Below are 18,095 nucleotides of genomic sequence, written 5' to 3'. Positions count from 1 at the left end.
CCCTTTTAAAATAGCACTGTTGTTTTTTATGATACAAACATCCTCTTATGTAACAAAGGAATCATTAATGATGTGTTATTGAGGAATGGTGAATGGTGATCCCTCTTTAGTTTTTAATACAATTTTCAAGGCACCTTTAGAAGAATCAATTAGTTGTGCTAGAATTGGATTTGGATCCCGTGTAATGGGATGCAGTAATTATCAATGACTGATATTGAGAGTTAAAAAATTAACTTTCAATCTTGGATCAAAAGCATTTTTAACTTTTTCGTTTTTATAATCTAAGGACTTTGAATTTTTTTTTTTTTTTTTTTTTTTTTCACTCTCAATCTCAGTCATTAGGATGATATTCAATCTGCTCGAATTCTGATGAATTACGACAGCTTTGGGGTTTACCATGATCCGAAGCTCCTGAAAAAAATGTAAATTGCAAAATGAATTATGACAGCTCCTGAAAAATACTCTTAAAAATGTAATTTTTTTTCCTACCCACTATATATTTACAGCTTGGAACCAACGAAATTACCAAACCACCAACACCACCAAACCACCACCACCCACCACCCCCCCCCCCCCCCAAAAAAAAAAAAAAAAACTCTCCTCTTATGCCCAATGCTCCAGTCAGCAAAACGCTTATGCAACTACTCAATAGAACTTCACGTACAGCAAAAATTTCAAACATTGACTACAACAATTTCAATGGCTTTTTACAAACAAATACACAACCTTGACAATAGCTGCACAGTGAAGAATACCAAAAAAGAAAAAGAAAAAAAGGAATTGAAGAAAAGAATCACAATCTCAAATTAGAGTAAATGTCGGGTCATGATTTTCAACCAGTCTCTTTCCCTTGCTTGTCACAAGAAATCTTACCAAATGTTGGCAGTCCAACGAGCAGCAAATCAGTTAGCTTGCTGACTCTCTCTTCTAGCCGGCTGGATCTTCTGCAACTTGTGACGGTTGAGGCCTTTCACGGGCGCTACCAACTAATGCAGTTTGTCTAGGAACTTGAGAACTGGTTATGGGCTTCTGCAACGGCTTCAGAGCGGCCATGATCTCAGTAAATGATGGTCTCAATTTTGGATCTCTACCATGTTTAAATGGATCAATTATCAGGATCTCAAACTAGTGCATTTACAAATATAATTGACACACTGCATTAACCATGACAAACATAAGAATGGAATTTCCCCTACTAATTCACAAGTTTAAGCTTTTAATCTTCTATTTTGTAAAATGCAAGGCTTGCTAATATCTTCTTGGGCAACATATTTAATCAGAAAACAGATTGAAGATCATGTTACCCATGACAAGAAGTATGTGGCCACTAGATGAGAATTGTTGTAACAACAGAAGCAATGATACTAGTTTGTTGTGTCAAAAGGGTATTTGAATCGCACTACATCAGAAGATTAGTTATGAAAATCATTATGGTCTGGTAAAAGATCTTACAAACAAACAATAGGAAAAAAAAAAAGTTGCTAGACAGCCCCGTACACAAAATATCTTCCTGGGATCAATTTTTATTATTATTTGATATATTCACGTTTCTTGTCACAAAATGACAAGTTAAGATGCTTGCCTTTATGAAGTTCAAACCTCTACAAGTGAGCAAAAAAGAGAGGAAGGCCCTTTTTAGATGGCTACAATATGTGAGAAGCAATCCAATGGCGATGAAGTTGGAATAAGAGACTGTGTACCAAGCAATAGAAAAAGAGAAAGTTGATCTGCTTGGGGGAGTGCTGGTAGGCTTCAAGTGTCACCGATTTGACTATTCTAAGTGGCCAGAGTGTAGATTGAATGAGCGTGAGCAAGAGGAAATCAAGATTGTTGATCTAAGGTGACAATCCAATTTTTTTCCTCTTTTTTTTCTTTTCAATTTTTGGTCATTGTCTCTTAAATCAAAATTAAAATTAAAATAAAAAACACCAAGCAGACACAAATGCAACCATGCCCCAGGCGTGTCCATGTCCAACATGTGTCTGATACCACAAAAGGGTTTTTTCCATGTCTCTGCTTCTATAGAAGACTAAGGTAAGCCAACAAAAGAAAATGCCCATGGATGTTTTGAATCACAATATAAATATGTAAACAATTATTCACACGCATTCCTTAACCAAAAAATACTCACGTCTGCCAGCATTTCCGAATAATATCTGCAATGGAAGGATCCATATCATCTGGAATGTCAAGACGCCGATGTTGAAATCCAACTGCACCAACAACTTGCATTGGGTTCATTCCCCCCCACGGTTGTTGCATCGTTGAGAGTTCCCATAGTATGACCCCAAAGCTATAAACGTCACTCCTGCAAGTTCAATTATACAATGTATTTATAAAAATAAAATAAAAAATCATAAAGGGTCCAAAACAAGGTACTAAAAACATATGTAGGAGAGAGACAGACAGAAAGAAGGCTTACTTTTCATTTGAAGGTTCATTTCTTAGCACTTCTGGGGCCATCCACTCAGCCTGAAGAGTGCAATACAAAATGAACTTATTCAAAACCTAGCTTTAATGGTTGCATGCTTGCAATCAAAGACCGATACAAACAAGTTGATAATCAAGAAAGCAAACATATTCAGGAAATTCATGAATACATATAGGCATGGCCAACGACTGCAAAATTCATTATTTGTTTCACAAATTCTACAATATAGAGATTTCTGCTTTTGAAACCATTGCACATAACAAAGTTACTTCAATGGAAATAATTCCTGAAGTTCTAGTGCAATAGCACCAAAAACCTATTGGAGTAACTTACCTTTTAACATTATTAAATAATAATAATCCGATTGTACCAACTACCACCAAAAACAGCCTTCATTATTTTTAGGCCTAACCAACAAGCTTTTATTTCAATGTTCGCCATCCCTATGAACACCAAAAGTACAGACAGTACACATGTCCTTTAAATATTTCATGATTAGAGAATAAAGCATGTAATTCTACAGTCATGAATGCACTGTTATAAACAGTAAGTCCAAATGATCTTACAATTGAAGAACTTTTGGAATGGTTCTCTCTTTGTGATTTCCAAAGTTTGAGGAAAACATGCATCGATCAATTTCAGCATTAAACAACATCAAAGCAAAACACCAATTCCCTTCACTTAGTCCTGACTCGTATGCCATTTGCCACACCAAAAAAGATGTCTAGTCACCCCCTACCCCCCAATACCACACCTTTAATCACCACAAGAAGATCTACTGAATGCCTGGATACAGGCAACTAACAAGGAAAACGTTTAAAACAAAATGCAACAAATGTGTAGTATCAAGAAAAGCACAAAAGTTTCTACCTTTTCAGTCAAAAAGAAAAGCACAAAAGTCAATGCTTTACTATTATTGGAAGCATAAAGCGGGTGCATAGAAACCAGATATGAAAAAGAAAAGAATATATAAATCAGGGAGGCATGAACATGATAGATCTGTTTGATAGATAACCCAAAAATAAACAGAAAGAAAAAGATTTTGGATGGTTCAACTGGCGGAGGGAAAAAGTGAAGTTGTTATTGGCTTACCGTCCCTGCAGTTGACCTTGAAGAGAGAAATGTGCTATGTTTCATTCGTGATAACCCAAAATCGCACACCTGAACAGGCAGAATATTTTACATCATGCTGGATTAGGCATGGAAGACACATTAAACATATTCAGCAATCACAGTAAAGATGTAAGACACCACCTTCACAACCCAATTTTTATCAACAAGAAGATTTGGGGACTTCAAATCTCGGTGCACTATCATGGGAGAGCAGTTGTGAAGATAGTTCATTCCCCGAGCCTAAAAGCGTAATCATTCAAAAAAAGATAAATTATATAAGTCACCGATTGGAGTAAATTCTGACTGAAATTGGAATAGAGAGCAAGAATGACAGGGTCATACAGCATCAAGGGCCATCCTCAAGCGCCTTCTTTCATCTAATTGATTGTTAGGCCGATGAAGCAACCTATACAAACTACCTCTGCAAAACATGAGCTTTTTTTTAACATTTGAATTGACATAACTCATAAGATCCAAGTGACAATTTATCAAAAAGAAGCATACTGGGAGTGGAAGCTCTGAATCAAACAGAATCATAGTGGCAGATCATCCATTAACATTCTATCTACTTTTTGAAAATGAGATAGTTTTAGTAGACGAAATTAGATATAAAGTTAACGTCAAGTTAAAAATTTGGAGAGATGCTTTAGAATCTAAAGGCTTTCAACTGAGAAAGACTGAAACAGGGTACATAGAATTTAAGTTTAGTAAAAGTAGAAAAAAATATGAAGGGGTTGAAAGACTTAATGGTCAATGATAGCAAAGAGTGAATGCTTTCAATATCTTGGATCAAGAATTCATAAGGATGGAAAAATTGAAGAGAATGTGAATCACAAAATAAGAGCAAAGTGGATGATGTGAAGAAATGCATTGAGAGTATCATGTGATTGTAGAATACCCATTAAGTTAAACTGAAAATTTTAGAAGACTATTATAAGATTAGCTATGCTCTGTTGTACTAAATTTTAGGCTATTAAGAAGCAACATTTTCACAAAATGAGTGTAGTTGAAAATGTTACGATGGATAAGCAGAAATACTAGAAAAGATAAGATTCAAATTAAAAAATAAAAAATAAATAAATAAAAAAAGCTAAAAAATAGGGGTGACCCTGTTGATGAAAAGATGAGGAAGAGACAATTAAGATGGTTTGGTCATGTGCAATAAAGAGCTACTAATGCACCAATGAGGAAGAATGAGTTGAAGAAGTTAAAAAATAAATAAAGAATTTTTTTTATAAAAAGCATGTTAATTAAAGAGGTGATAGAGAATATGATTTTTGATAGAATAGAATGGTAGTAAAATGGCATGTGACCAACTTTGATAGTTTGTTGAGGATCCATATCCAACCCCAAGGATTTGGAACTAAGGGTTGATTTTTTTTTCTTTTTTTTTCTATCAATTCTCAAGAAAATCGCACAAGATGGAAAGTTGCAGAAGATACAGTGAAAAAAACAGAAAACAGAATTAAGAAAGTTTAACTATTGTGAAAGGTATTTCTGCCTTAATCAATAATTTCCAAAAGCCGTACCATACAAGAGCCACTTTTGATGCCATCTCATTGGCTATGTGTGCGTATTGATTTCATATTATATGTAGTATTGTACTAATAAGAGTTTTTTCTCCCATAATTTGCAGTATAGTGCATTGACTTCCATAAATCTTTGATTAAGACCACGACACAGTTATGATCAGAAATAGAATGTTACTATACCTGGGAAGAAATTCAGTGATGATTGAAAGATTTGGGGTACGTGTTACAGCTCCCATGAATAGAACAACATTAGGATGCCTGAGTCTTTTCATTATCCGAACCTTGCAATTCAGACACAAGTAAAACAAATTATGTCAATATAATCCTTATATACTTAGAGATACCAATGACAGTTAAATCCTAAAGGAAGCTATTTAGACATGTAAAAATGATGGTGGAAGGAGTGAGGTTTAAAACAAAAGAAAGGTAAGAATTTTCTATGCAGACCACAAAAAATGATCTTCACATGCTTAGAGAGTGGAAAGAGTTTGCATGAATCATCACAGGTGCCCTATTCAAATTCATTATCAGAATTCTGAGAAATATGTTCAGATATCTCATCCCATAGAATTTTGATGAGAATCATATGCTCAATAAAAATAAGGCAATGATTGGTCACAGAACATTTAGACAGCACATGCAGACTTATAACAGAACAGGTCAGATAAATAACTCTCATTCTGTATGATACTTTAATGTGATCTCCCATTAACCTATATGTCAATCAGCCATGGATAATCAATTCACCACAGTAATGTGAGGGGTCAAGGATGGTGGTAAAGTAGATGAAAATCCCATTATCAATGAATTGAAGTGACGCCTCACCAGCACATATAAAGAAAAAAATTATAGAATAACTACATATTTGGTCCCCAGCCTTTGCGTTGTATTTCAATTTGATTCCTGACCTTTTAAACATGTCAATTTAGTCCCTAACGTTTTGGTATCATGTCAAAATGGCCCCTGCTGTTAAGTGAAGGATGAAAAATGCTGACATAGTTAACAGTGAAAATAAAATATTATTTTCATGCCCAGTAGACTGCCACTTGTATTGCCACATCAGCAATCAAACACACTCAATTACAATATATAATATCTTAAAAATTATAACACCAAATCTGTAACCACGTCAGCATTTATATTAAAAAATATTCAAATGATCAAACATTAATAAAATGAATAGAAAATCAACATCTTATTTTCTTTGCTCACACTTTCTTGACAAACAAACACAATAATAGAAAAAACAAATCTGCTTTGGGTTGAAATTCACAACTCCTCTTTACTTTGGCTGAAATTTCAACTTGGATTTGAGAGTTTAATGACAAAAAATTCACCCAACTCACAATGAAATTTCCACTGGGATTTGGATCTTCACCAACCAAACATAAACCCCTAAATCTCAACTCTCAAAACATGAAGAAGAAGGTTGCTTTTATTTGAATTTATATAAACTTTTCAAAGCTATTTGTACGAGGCAAATGTGAGAGAGGTTGGTTCCAGTAGCAATAGCTGTAGCTAGTTGGAGATGACACAAGAAGGCAATTAATAGAGAGCTATTTGAATGAGAACTTTGAAATGGTACCAAAGCGCTCATCTGAAGAGGTGCTTCAGTAAGGAAATTGCACGTTGTTCACACCAAACCCATGAACAATGCACATCATTCTCACCAAACCCAAATCTGAAAGTGAAGAAGGTAAAAAATTAAGGATTTGCCAATATGGATCTGGGTTTTTTTTAAATGGATCTGGGTGAGAGGCTCTAGAGATTGGGTTGAAACTTGCACGGCTGCAACGAATGATGATTCTGGGTGTAATGGTCCACTAATGGATCTCATGGGTTGGTTTTAGTTCTTATTTGAATGAGCTTTTTTAATTTCAGTTCTTTAATTTCTATCAAATTTCTAGTGGGCTTTTAACATTTTGTGTCCATTTAGGAACAGCTTACTTAGCTGAAACTAAAAACTTTTGACTAAAAGTAGTGTAAATAAAGCTAAAATCTAGCTAAAATAATATAATAGGACCCATGAATAGTACAAAAAAGTGTCATAAGACTCATGAATAGTAGCAAAAATAAGCTAAATAGTAAAAAAAGTTGGCTTTTTCAATTAATGTCAAACGCAACCTTTATCCAATTTTCAGTGTGGGTTGGGTGACTTTTTTCCACCTAATGTCAAACGTGTAAATGGAGTGTTTTAATTGCTGATGTGGTAATATACATGTCAGTCTATTTGGCATGAAAATAATATTTTATTTTCATGCCATTAGTCATGTTAGCATTTTTCATCTATCACTTAATTGCATAGACCATTTTGACACAATACCAAAACGTTAGGGACTAAATTGACACATTTAAAGGGCCATGGACCAAATTAAAATGCAGCATAAAGGTTAGGGACTAAATATGTAATTTACTCAAATTATATCAATTGAAGGTGCGAGCACATAGAAGATAAAATTGAAGAAACTAGATTTCGTTCCTTTGGAAACAATAGCTAAGAACACATAATGGTAAATGCAACGACAATGAGAGGGTAAATATAACAAAATAAAGATGATGTTGGAATCCTAATTCTAAAGCACAATTTAATTTGGGACTATTATGATGCCACAAGCCCCAACTGGGATTTATCAAGCTAGTTAAATTGGTGGAAGTTTTATTTTATCTTTGCTGCCAGTTTTTTTTTTCCAGTGCTTTATTTGATTTAGAAGTCAGGTATATTAGTACTTTTGTTATTGTTAGAAATAAAGAGAATTGCATCATTCTAGCAAGATAGCTTTGGTGAGGTGTCCCTATTCTAGATTCTTCAAGAACAGACTATTGGTCAGGTGTCCCTAGTGAGCTGTCCCTAACAACTGTCATTATTAGAATATTCTTTGTAAAATTTTGCAAATCTTCTCCTATATATATGGAGTGGATTGGGAAAGGGCTGAATATAGAAACCCCCTTTTCTTTCATATATATCTTCTTATTTGCATCTTCTTTTTTCACTAACAGTCATGTAGGGTCTCCAGAAACTTTATTATAAAAGCAATTTGTAGCCAACTTAAGAAAAAATGAAAGTTTGCGAAATTTTTCTACAACCATGTGAAGCATTCAAACCCTAGGAGTGAATCCTAGAACCCTAGAGTTAATCTAGGTCTTTTCCCCTCCTGTTTGCCTTTTCCTTCTCGGTTATTGGACTACAATAACTCAAATAACCTGAAATTTGAATGCTTTCGGCCTCCACCAAAACCCAATTTAATTTCCCTAACCCTAACCCTAGTTTTGGAGATACAGCTATATCAGCCCCTTTTGTTCTACATCAAAAGATTAACTCCTAGAAAGTATGGATACTTCAACAAACCTGCCATAATTATATCAAATACATATCCAATACGGATTACGGTGGGATCCATAAATAAAGGGGAAATTTTTCATGGATACAGCATGGGTATAGCACAAATACATTTGGGGTCAAAAAATTGAATTTTCTTGAGAAAAATGGGATTTAAAATGTATGTTAGTGAAGACATATTGTACAAAACCCATGTACTTGTTTCTTTTTAGATAAAATTCTTGTAAAAAAATGAAGGTTTAAAGGTAATATAAGGTCCAGTGCTTTCGATGATTTAAAAAGCACACAGAAATAAATTAAATTTACCTTTTTATAATAGTTTAAATTTTAGGGACATGCAATTTATCATGATATAAGAAGAAGAAATCTTGTGTTTGAGTCAGGAGAATTCCCACATGGTTTAATACTCCGCATGTTAGGCCACCACATGGGAAAAGTGTTGGGACCACATGAAAGGAGGAGAGTTCAAAGAAGTTAAATTCACCATTAGCAAATAGCTTAGGCTTCTACACAGTTAGTAATTTATTAAAAGAAAGCATACAAGGAGGTGAAGGGGGAAGACAGATTCTACCTCACTTCTGAACTCTTCAAGTGAGTCACCAGAAATAGCTTGGTCTAGAAATCTCTTCACAGCCACTTCCTGTAAAACCAAATAGGGAAAATAAGTTCAAAATATAAACCTTCCAAAAATGGGAATTTGACCAAAAAATAATTTCTCGAAACAAACAAGGTATTGGTGAGTTATGGCTAGACAGTTTATTTTTCTATTCTAAACTATAAACTAAATAAACTTCCCAAAACAAATCAGAAAATAATGTTATATTAAGCATTTCAGGGAAAGGAAAACGGTGGTCATGATGCATCGGGCTTCAAATATTTAAACAGAAAGTCCAAAAACACCTCAAATTATTCAATTTTGGGTAAACAGTCCAGAGATAGACACAACAAGTTAAAATAAGCAAAGTGCAGTTTATCAGATTAATGTATTACTCGAACATCATATGTTAATTAAAGCTGAAGTAATAATTTAAGTTAAAATCTCCTGGTGCAGGATCAATGTTCAAGGGGACACCATTTAAAGTAATCAAACATTGCTTCCATATAAGCAGAATAGAATTTAGTAAATACCTGAAATTCATTGCTGCAATATAAACAGAAATAGAAAGTCTAAGTCTTGGATTTGCAGAAATTCATATTTTCAGGTTCAGTCATATTTCAGCCATATCCCAATTTGTTTTGTTTGGTGTCAAATTTAGTACTTGGAGCCTGAAGGCCACCAATTTTGATTGTACAAAACCAAACACCAAATGACAGGGCCATCCTACATATTCCCATTTTTTGCAAACAGTTTTTCTCTGGTCAGTGTCACATGTAACATATTCTTTTCAGACTGCATATTTGGCTTACAGTTCTCATGTTATTATCCATTCCCACATCTTGCAAAGATAACCATAAGCCATACAGAGGCTTTCTAAACCCACACAGCCAGCACAAAATACATAACACCTCCCAAAACAAGGCAAAACATAGACACCAAAATAACAAACTAAGGATGCACCATGATCATTCAAGGTCTGCATGATAAAACTTACAGTTCCATGCCAGTCTCCACGATAAACCTCCCCATATGATCCTGCAGAACAAAGAACGCACCAAAAATATCAAGTTACTCAATTGTGAAAAGCATCCGTAATTATATTTTAATATTAACAAAAAGTACACAAACTTGATGGCACAAGCATACCAAGTCCAATACGTTCACCCAAGGTGATTTCCTCCCATGGAATCTCACATTCTGCAACTTCATCAAGTGCACCTTCAGATTTTGTACTATCATTACCTCCCGATCTATCTGATATTATCTCACCCTCTGAATTGGCTCCAGAAGCATCATGCTGCCGGTCACCACTACCACGTGTCCCAGAACTAGAACCATCTGCATCTCCATCACTTCTTGCACCCTGCTCGTATTGCTTACTAACAGCTGCAGTTGTTGCCACCACAGCTGCAGCAGTAGCAGTGGCAGCAGCTGCTACAGGAAGTTCAAGATTGGAGTCAGTGCTTGACTTTGCAGCAGCAACTACCATTGAAGATGCTACAACAGCAGCTGCCGCTGCTGCAGCAGCAGCTACAGGTACGTTTTTTGTATATTTTACAGGAGTCACTTCAGATTGTGATGAGATCAGCTGTCCAGTTACTTCTGCTGTATCAAGCGGAAAGTTACTCCCAAAAAATTCCACCGGTTTAAAATGCTCTGGTTGACCAGAAGAATTACTTGCTTTAGAGTGCACTCTCTGAGGAGGTAGAGGAGGCAAAAAGCGAGCAGGACCAGGATCGTCTTGAGCTTTGATTTCTTGAGTTCCAAATCCCTGCTTATCTTCTTCCCTATCTTCAGTCGGGGACTTGGCCTCAGCTGTCAACACATCTAACTGCTCAGAATAAATTTCAGTAAACAAGTTTCGTGGAGCAACAACACCGCTCTCCAGTAGCACATCATGAAGTTTCTGAGCTAATTGTGGATTCTCTTTGGCAGCATTAATCATGTACTGTGAAACATCTTTCACTTTCATTCTACGTACAGCAGGGGAGCTAACACCTTCAGTCCAAGAAGGAGATCTTGCATGCATGTAAGGATAATTAGGCCGGCCAGGAGCCTCCCGCACCGGCACCTTCTCTACACTGGAGGGATTTCTAAAATCTTCTGAGGAAACCTTCTGCTCTTCCTCAATTTTAGTTGGCCTGTTTATATTTGCAGAAGACGTGAAATCGCTTCTATCCTCAGATTCTTTTCCTAAAGCAGCTAAATTACTGACCCTAGTCCTCTTCTCAAATATCCCAAAGTCTGAATGTTCTTCAAATGAACTCCCAACCCCACTGCTTGAAGAGGCCATATGAGAGGAATCAATATCTCTAGACAAAGGACTGGCTGAATAGAAAGATTCGTCATAGTCTATATGCGACCCAGCTGCATCAGATGGAATAAGTGTACCAGGATCTGCCATTAGATCAACAATATACTCCCTGAAATTGACATTAACCACATCTTAAAAATGGATAACATTTTCCAACCCTGAATGAAAAAAAAAATTTACAGTGACAAATTATGCAATTTTCAGCTCTGGGATCATTTCCAGCATTATTTGATAAAGGGAAAAAATACAACTACAAGTCTACAACTACACATGCAAATGCAATCCTAAAACACTAATATATAGTCACTGAATAAGATTCTAACTAAAATATAAGTATATAACAGCATTGCATGCATTGAATTAACTGTGAGTGAGAAAGAAGAAATAAGCACCTCATATATGCATACCAAAGTCATGTTTCAGAGAACAGAAAATAAATAACTAAACTCAGACTAATCCAGCTGATTTGACTGCATCACCAAACACAAATTTATAATACCAATTACCTTCCATCATCAATCTTTACAAAGTTCATTGCCACATCGTCAGAACCCGTGTATTGCTGCCCTTTCACCAATCGGCATGGGAAACCCACACTATCAGCCAGAACCTACACAATAAAATGTTAAAGAATAGAGAAACTAGTGCAAGGCCAGGATTTCAAACAAGAAGGAAAACTGATCAAACAAGAGTTAGTGAAGTACAGAACCATATGAAACGAGATAACCAAATAACCTAAGAATAATAACAAAGTTGTGGGATTTAGTGCAATAAAAAAATTTGTAGACAAGTTTTTAGTGCAATAAAATAAGGCTATTGAAAGAACAAAAAGAGAGAGAGAGATATAAAATCCAATGATTTAAGACAGCTGACTCAAAGGACAAAAACAGCTTCAAACAAGCATACCTGCTGAACATCTTGATATCATGGTAATCCAGTACCCATGCAGTTTTCAAGAACAATTAATATGGAGACAGTAACTACCCATCAACCTCATGGTACCAAATATTTGACCAGTCAAAGTCCAACATATCAGAAATGATATACAGGATGCTGTAATAAAAAATCTGCAATCAAGCTATTCACCTTTACCTTCTGAAAGAGGTAACCTAAATTTTAACTACAACGGAGAAGTACTTCATGCACAATTACTAAAATTATGTGCATACTGAGGAGTTTATTTGATCTAGTCCACATTTCTTAACATAAGTCGACTTTGCTAACGTAGGTGTTGGGGAGTTGGGGAGAAAACACCCTAGGAGACTCCAATTGAATAGTTAATATAACATATAGGGACACTACTTAACCCAAAAGCTTAATCTTATGAGCTTGGGCCCAACAATATCATATTAACCACTCACTTCTCATTATTATTCAATGTGAGACTTCCCTCACACGTGTATTCCCAAAAATCTCCCTCTCACGTATGAGTTTTTTCCACTCTGTAGGCCATGAACAAGTCCTACTGGCTCCCCTCCCCCTTGCCTTATGAGCTTTACTTATATACATCATCCATAGGAACCATGTGTGAACCCTGCACACTAATCCATGGGAACCTCACACTTTACCTTGATTTAGCACCATTGACAATGCTCCTTTGTTGGGTCTTTTTCCAAGATCGTTTGTGTAGGCCTTTAGGCTTACTTTTTCCTCGCTCCAATTGCAAAGGTGACCCTAAACTCCTTGTCCCACCCTGAGCTCTGACACAACTTCTTGGGGAGATAACAACTTGCGACATGTCACCCTGAGCTCCAATACCACTTCTTGGGAAGATAACACCATGGGGAGACTCCGGTTGAGTAGTTAATATAACATATAGAGATACCATTTAACCCAGAATCTTAAGCTTATGAGCTTGGGCCCAACAATATTATATTAACCACTCACTCTTCTCATTATTATTCAATATGGAATTTCGCTCACACATATAACCCAAACGTAGGCCAACAAATACTTATTCCATTTCATCTTCACGTGTCTACCTCCAAAAGAGTGTTCCTCACATGGAGCATGAAGTTCATCACCACCCAATGAAAGATATTAACAATAGCTTATAAGGTTGTATAAAAAAGAGAGGTAGAAAAGAGAGCAATTAATGCATCACAAATTCAGACAAGAAGCATAACCGCAGTGCATGATGCAGCCACCACCTCTGAGTCCTTTCTTTTTCTTTTCTTTTTTCTGGCCAGTACCCTTGGGTCTTTTTTGGATTGGGGAGGGGGGGGGTTTGAGTTTTCCTGGTTCCAGTTGACAGTCGACAATTTAATAAACTCCACGTATTTTCTTCAAAATCAGGAGGTGGTTATGAACCACTCTTGTTCTTTAGCCATCATTATAACACCTGCCTTAGCAATATGTTATATCAGGTTGTTCAGGGTGGTATAATTGCAAGGGTCCAGTCAATCTTAAAATGGAAAATATTGACCCATGTAACAAGCATCAAATCTTCATATCTCAAGGCATATCCTAAATTATGCTTTATGTACAGATATGATAAAATGATCTCGGAAAATTAAAGCAAACCTAAGAATAAACCTAGGAAGCAGCAAGATAAGGTGGAAAATATAAACACAGGAAAGATAATGTATCTAAATATGGATCTAAGTGGCTCAAAGGCAGACCACAGATAGTAGGAATGCTGTTGTATGCAAAGTTGAGAGAATGCAACAACACAGAATCCCTAAATTTTTCCAAATGGGATAAATACTCTTATTTGGCACTGCAGTAGATTACCGTCCAAATCATTATGTCTCTGCACCCAAATCTTAAGGATGGGCAGAGACTATAAAGTGGCTAACCACAACATTCTTGATGAATAATAGGAAGGAACTACCGCAGTCGTAAAATTTATAAATCATGAAAGGTCTTTGACAATGTACGCATCAGATTCTCTAACAGGACCTTCATGAGAAAAGACATCAGAGACTTAGCATGGACAAGGAAAGCATTTCTGAAGTGAATAAAAGAAGCATGTGAATAAAATAGAACCAGCAACAACAAGAACCTGATCACACGATTGCATATAAATTGCACTTTTCTCAGTCTTCTTAGTCCGTCATTTCCAGTCTGAAATATATTCATCCTTAACAACAAAGTGTCATTTTGCTCATGCAATCATATTAATTCAAAAACAGCTACGAAATTGATATAATTAAATTATCAGAAGTACCAATAGCATTCTCATCATGAGGGAAACCAAGGCTGTGAGAATGTTGCTTTTGCTTAGACATTTTTGTCAAAACCATCCAATAGGAATTTCAAGTATGGGAATCAAATGCTCCCAGATCACATTAACATATCAATGTAACTTAAGTTTTGAACCATAAAGGAAAAAAGTCAAGCACGTACCTTAAACAACAACGCTCGGTGACGAGCCAACCCAACTTTCAGAGAACCAAGCGGCAAAACCATGCTACCAAGGGTTGCTTTTAAATTGTAACTGAGACTTCGCCATGCTCTCAACATGTTCTCAGGATTCCCAACTGGTCCACCCATAGAGTCAGCAACTAAAATAGCAAGCTTTCGCACCAAATCACTACCTAGAATAACTAGAGAATTGGACCTTGATTTGACAGCCATCTCTAGAGCCTTCTGTTCAAGTTTCAACAAATTAGCATCAGCAACCCTATTGACCAAAACGGCTTCCCAGGTGACACCGTCTGACACTCGTGTTCTTTGCAGATCAACAAGGGATGGCATTCTTTCTGTGGCTGATTCCGTCATAACTCCGTACAGGTCATAGAAACCATCCAAGATCTTGTCATCATAGCTAAGAGAATTGTAATTCTGTGAAGCATGGATAAATCTACGATATGAGATAGGTTAGAAAGGAATAAACATGACAAAAATGATAAACAAAGTTAAATAGAGTAATCTTGTACAATTATGTTAGTCTCCAATTTGTCTTTAAAAAAATAGATATATTTCAAACTCTCAGAAAATGTAGGAGATTTTTTTTTTTTTTTTAAATAGCAATAAAAAGATTAAATGCTTCAGTTTTTCTCATCTACTTTATTCTGAAATATGACCTAGTAAGGAAAGGGGCAATTGGCTTTGTTGGAAGTATGTTTTCAGAAAGAAGATACAAAAAGTCACAAATAATGCAAATTACACAAGTTGGTAAGTCCTTGACAGAACCTTGTGATGTTATTATTCACGTGTTAAACAAAAGCAAGAGGCAGAAAGCTCAACTAGTTGCTAGTTGTTCTCAGTGACAATTGCACATCAATATAAAGAGATCATGGTGAGACATGGATTTCAATATTTCAACAATTTGTCATCTTAAATTGGATTGGCATGAGAGAATCCTTGGAACAGAAAGGGTGAAAACTAAAATTACAAAAATGAAAATGCATGTGAACCAGAATATAATAGACACATATATGTACACAAGAACTTAAAACATATAGCTAAACAAATTAAATCTAAACTAGAGAATGGTAAACAGACAACCCGTTCTGCCCATTCTGCCTATGCATTTTCTTTCAATGCAAAGCAGCTTTGATGGTGACTCTCAACAACATTTCTTACACTATCAGAATGCGACTAACATTAAATTGGTAGATGTTTCTGACTTTCATCATAGGTAATAGTGTTAAAAGACAAAGATCACAGGAGGTATGAGGATGATAACAACACCGTGCCAGATCTTTTTCCTAGTTTCTTTAACAGCTCTTCAAGTCTAATGCATAAAAATATTTTTACGTGTCTTTTATAAGACCATCCAGTTCATCCAAAAAAGAAAAAGCAAACTTAAGGAAGCACCATATGCATTTATGGACAGAAACAAAATTAAACCTTTTTTAGGCACATATTTTTTCTGACATCCATATCATTTTGTATGCAGCAACAAGTGAGTTAACTACACCACAAGAAATTTAAACTTAGACTATAATTGAAGGTTGGACGATAAGCAATTATACCCCCAACAAATTCCTATAATGTGTTGTGATTATAACAACTATGAATGCAACAAGAAGTCAACCAAATTGACATCAGTAAAAATAAGAAGAGACAAGTGCTTACCCAGTATCGGTAGGCAACAACTTCAGCTGGAGTATTATCAAGAGCACAGGAGCCTAAACTGATCTGCTTTACAGCCTCGATCTGAACTGCCTCAGGATCCTCCTTGGCACTCAACTCTAAAGCCAATTGTATCTGATACTCTTCCTCTATATCCGGATCCCTCGAGTTACTAGAACCCGAATCGCGCCTAACTGCATCCAAAGGGACATCTAAACCGCCAGTACTAGCTGAATCAGATGGTTCCATGTTCTCTCCTCTTGTCTCATTCGAAGATAATGGAGGACTGGGGCTGCGTCTATTAGCAACTGAATTCAACCAACCTGAAAGCCCTGAAAGAGGTTTATGCTCAAAATTATGATGGGGCCTAGAGTGCAAAATCCTATCAGGGGATGACCCTTCATTGGGCTTGTTATTTCCCTTTGATGAAGTAGACCCTTCTGCATCTTCTGATTGATTGGACATGATATGAAGCTTCTTAAGAAAGTTCTTCATATTAATATTTTCACTAAGCTAAAGTTTTGAATGCTAAAGAAGTAAAAATCTGGCCATAAACCACTCCATTGTCTTGGACCAAGCATGAAATCACAACCACTATTCCACCAAAAAAGAAAAGTTCATACTCATACAAAAAGCCCCTTTTGTCCAACACATCCCATCCCTTAAACCCCACAAGTGACCCCAAACAAACCTCTCAAATCCAAAAGCTACATCAACCATTACATGCAATACCAATACCCAGTAAAGCTCACACAATATCAAGAGTACCCCAGATGCTTGAATTGATAGCTAACACCTTCCTTATTACAGAAAGACCATGTTTTGAACATAATACAGAAACAAACAAGTATTCAATGAAAGAGCACAAGCTATACAAATATCAGAACTTCTTGATCTTTTTATTACCTTGAAGAAGCAGAACAATCCGAATGAATGAATACCCAGATGAGAAAAAGAAAGAAAAATTGGATCTTACTTGGATATGGAGAAGAAGAAGAAGTAGAAGTAGGGAACATAGAAAAGAGAGAATTATCTATTGGGGAAGTTTGAAAAAGAGGGCAGGTTGTAACACAGGCTGAGACAGCAAAGACCAGCAAGTGGGAGAGAGAGAGAGAGAGTAGGACCTCGTAGAAAAGAATGACCCACTTGAGTTTGAGGCACAAGGATTTCACGGTCCCAGGGAAAAAAGTTAAAATTGGTGGGAAACACAACCAACTGGCTCTGTCTTTCTCTCTCTCTCTCTCTCTCCAAAAAGCTAAGTAAAGCTTGGACTTGTTGGGGTACTCAAATCCTAAATAACCGTGGTGGCATAAATAAGTTGGAAAGCTTTTTTGTACAGAAATGGAATATTGAATGATCAAGTTGAGGGGAAAAAAATTCATTCTTTGCAACTCAACTTTTGCTATTTCGAGTTGTTACTTTGATTTTGTCCTCTCATAAATACCTCTTTTGTAACTATAGATGACAGAAATAATTTAAAATTTGAGGAAAGTGGTAAAATCAAATTTCACTTCAGCCCCGAAAACAAGCCAATTTTTCAGGACCAACGGCTCATATCAATTTTTGCTATATACACGCGCAAAAAAAAAAAATTTTTTTTTTTTATAAAGTACTATACATTCGAAAAGATTTAGAGAAGTCAAAAGGTATGACCAACTTGTAAAAGCTGCACGAGTTTTAAGGAGGAGAGGGAGAGATTGGAACATATTCGCCGTATATTATGAAGGTATAAAACTCTTATCAATAAG

The 18,095-nt window shown here is 36.0% G+C and overlaps 1 protein-coding gene across 4 annotated transcripts; it reads right to left on the bottom strand.

The window, feature by feature from the left end:
• Nucleotides 1-164: 164 nt before the first annotated feature.
• Nucleotides 165-17,674, bottom strand: LOC115962595 (probable serine/threonine-protein kinase SIS8). 4 transcript variants are annotated; one of them, XR_004085475.1, is made up of 14 exons: nt 16,351-17,674; nt 14,674-15,111; nt 11,832-11,935; nt 10,158-11,434; nt 10,006-10,046; nt 8,985-9,053; nt 5,257-5,357; nt 3,887-3,965; nt 3,686-3,784; nt 3,524-3,592; nt 2,423-2,472; nt 2,132-2,308; nt 874-1,087; nt 165-411 (listed from the first exon to the last, which is right to left on the bottom strand). XR_004085475.1 is itself a non-coding variant. In XM_031081457.1 (14 exons), exons 2-14 carry the CDS (start codon nt 16,594-16,596, stop codon nt 928-930), a joined length of 2,910 nt encoding a protein of 969 aa, XP_030937317.1. In that variant the 5' UTR covers nt 16,597-16,679; nt 17,254-17,671; the 3' UTR covers nt 622-927. The 4 variants fall into 4 exon arrangements, 3 of the variants coding, with proteins under 3 accessions (XP_030937317.1, XP_030937316.1, XP_030937318.1); XM_031081457.1 differs by lacking the exon at nt 165-411 and having other exon boundaries at nt 622-1,087; nt 16,351-16,679; nt 17,254-17,671; XM_031081456.1 differs by lacking the exon at nt 165-411 and having other exon boundaries at nt 622-1,087; nt 16,351-17,673.
• Between the last annotated feature and the right edge of the window lie 421 nt (nt 17,675-18,095).

This window comes from Quercus lobata, chromosome 10 (assembly GCF_001633185.2).
Source record: "Quercus lobata isolate SW786 chromosome 10, ValleyOak3.0 Primary Assembly, whole genome shotgun sequence".
NCBI lineage: Eukaryota > Viridiplantae > Streptophyta > Magnoliopsida > Fagales > Fagaceae > Quercus > Quercus lobata.
The sequence above is the reverse complement of the archived record's forward strand: the minus strand, read 5'-3'. Positions and strand labels throughout refer to the sequence as shown.

What these genes read in the sequence shown, in the direction of transcription:
- LOC115962595 (XM_031081456.1), bottom strand. Translation starts at nt 16,842, where the DNA reads ATGAAGAACTTTCTTAAGAAGCTTCATATCATGTCCAATCAATCAGAA. An exon ending in TTGTTGCCTACCGATACTGG is followed by an intron (nt 15,112 to 16,350) that starts GTAAGCACTTGT and finishes CATGCTTCACAG; the next exon opens with AATTACAATTCTCTTAGCTA. An exon ending in TGAGGATGGCCCTTGATGCT is followed by an intron (nt 3,785 to 3,886) that starts GTATGACCCTGT and finishes TTACGCTTTTAG; the next exon opens with GCTCGGGGAATGAACTATCT.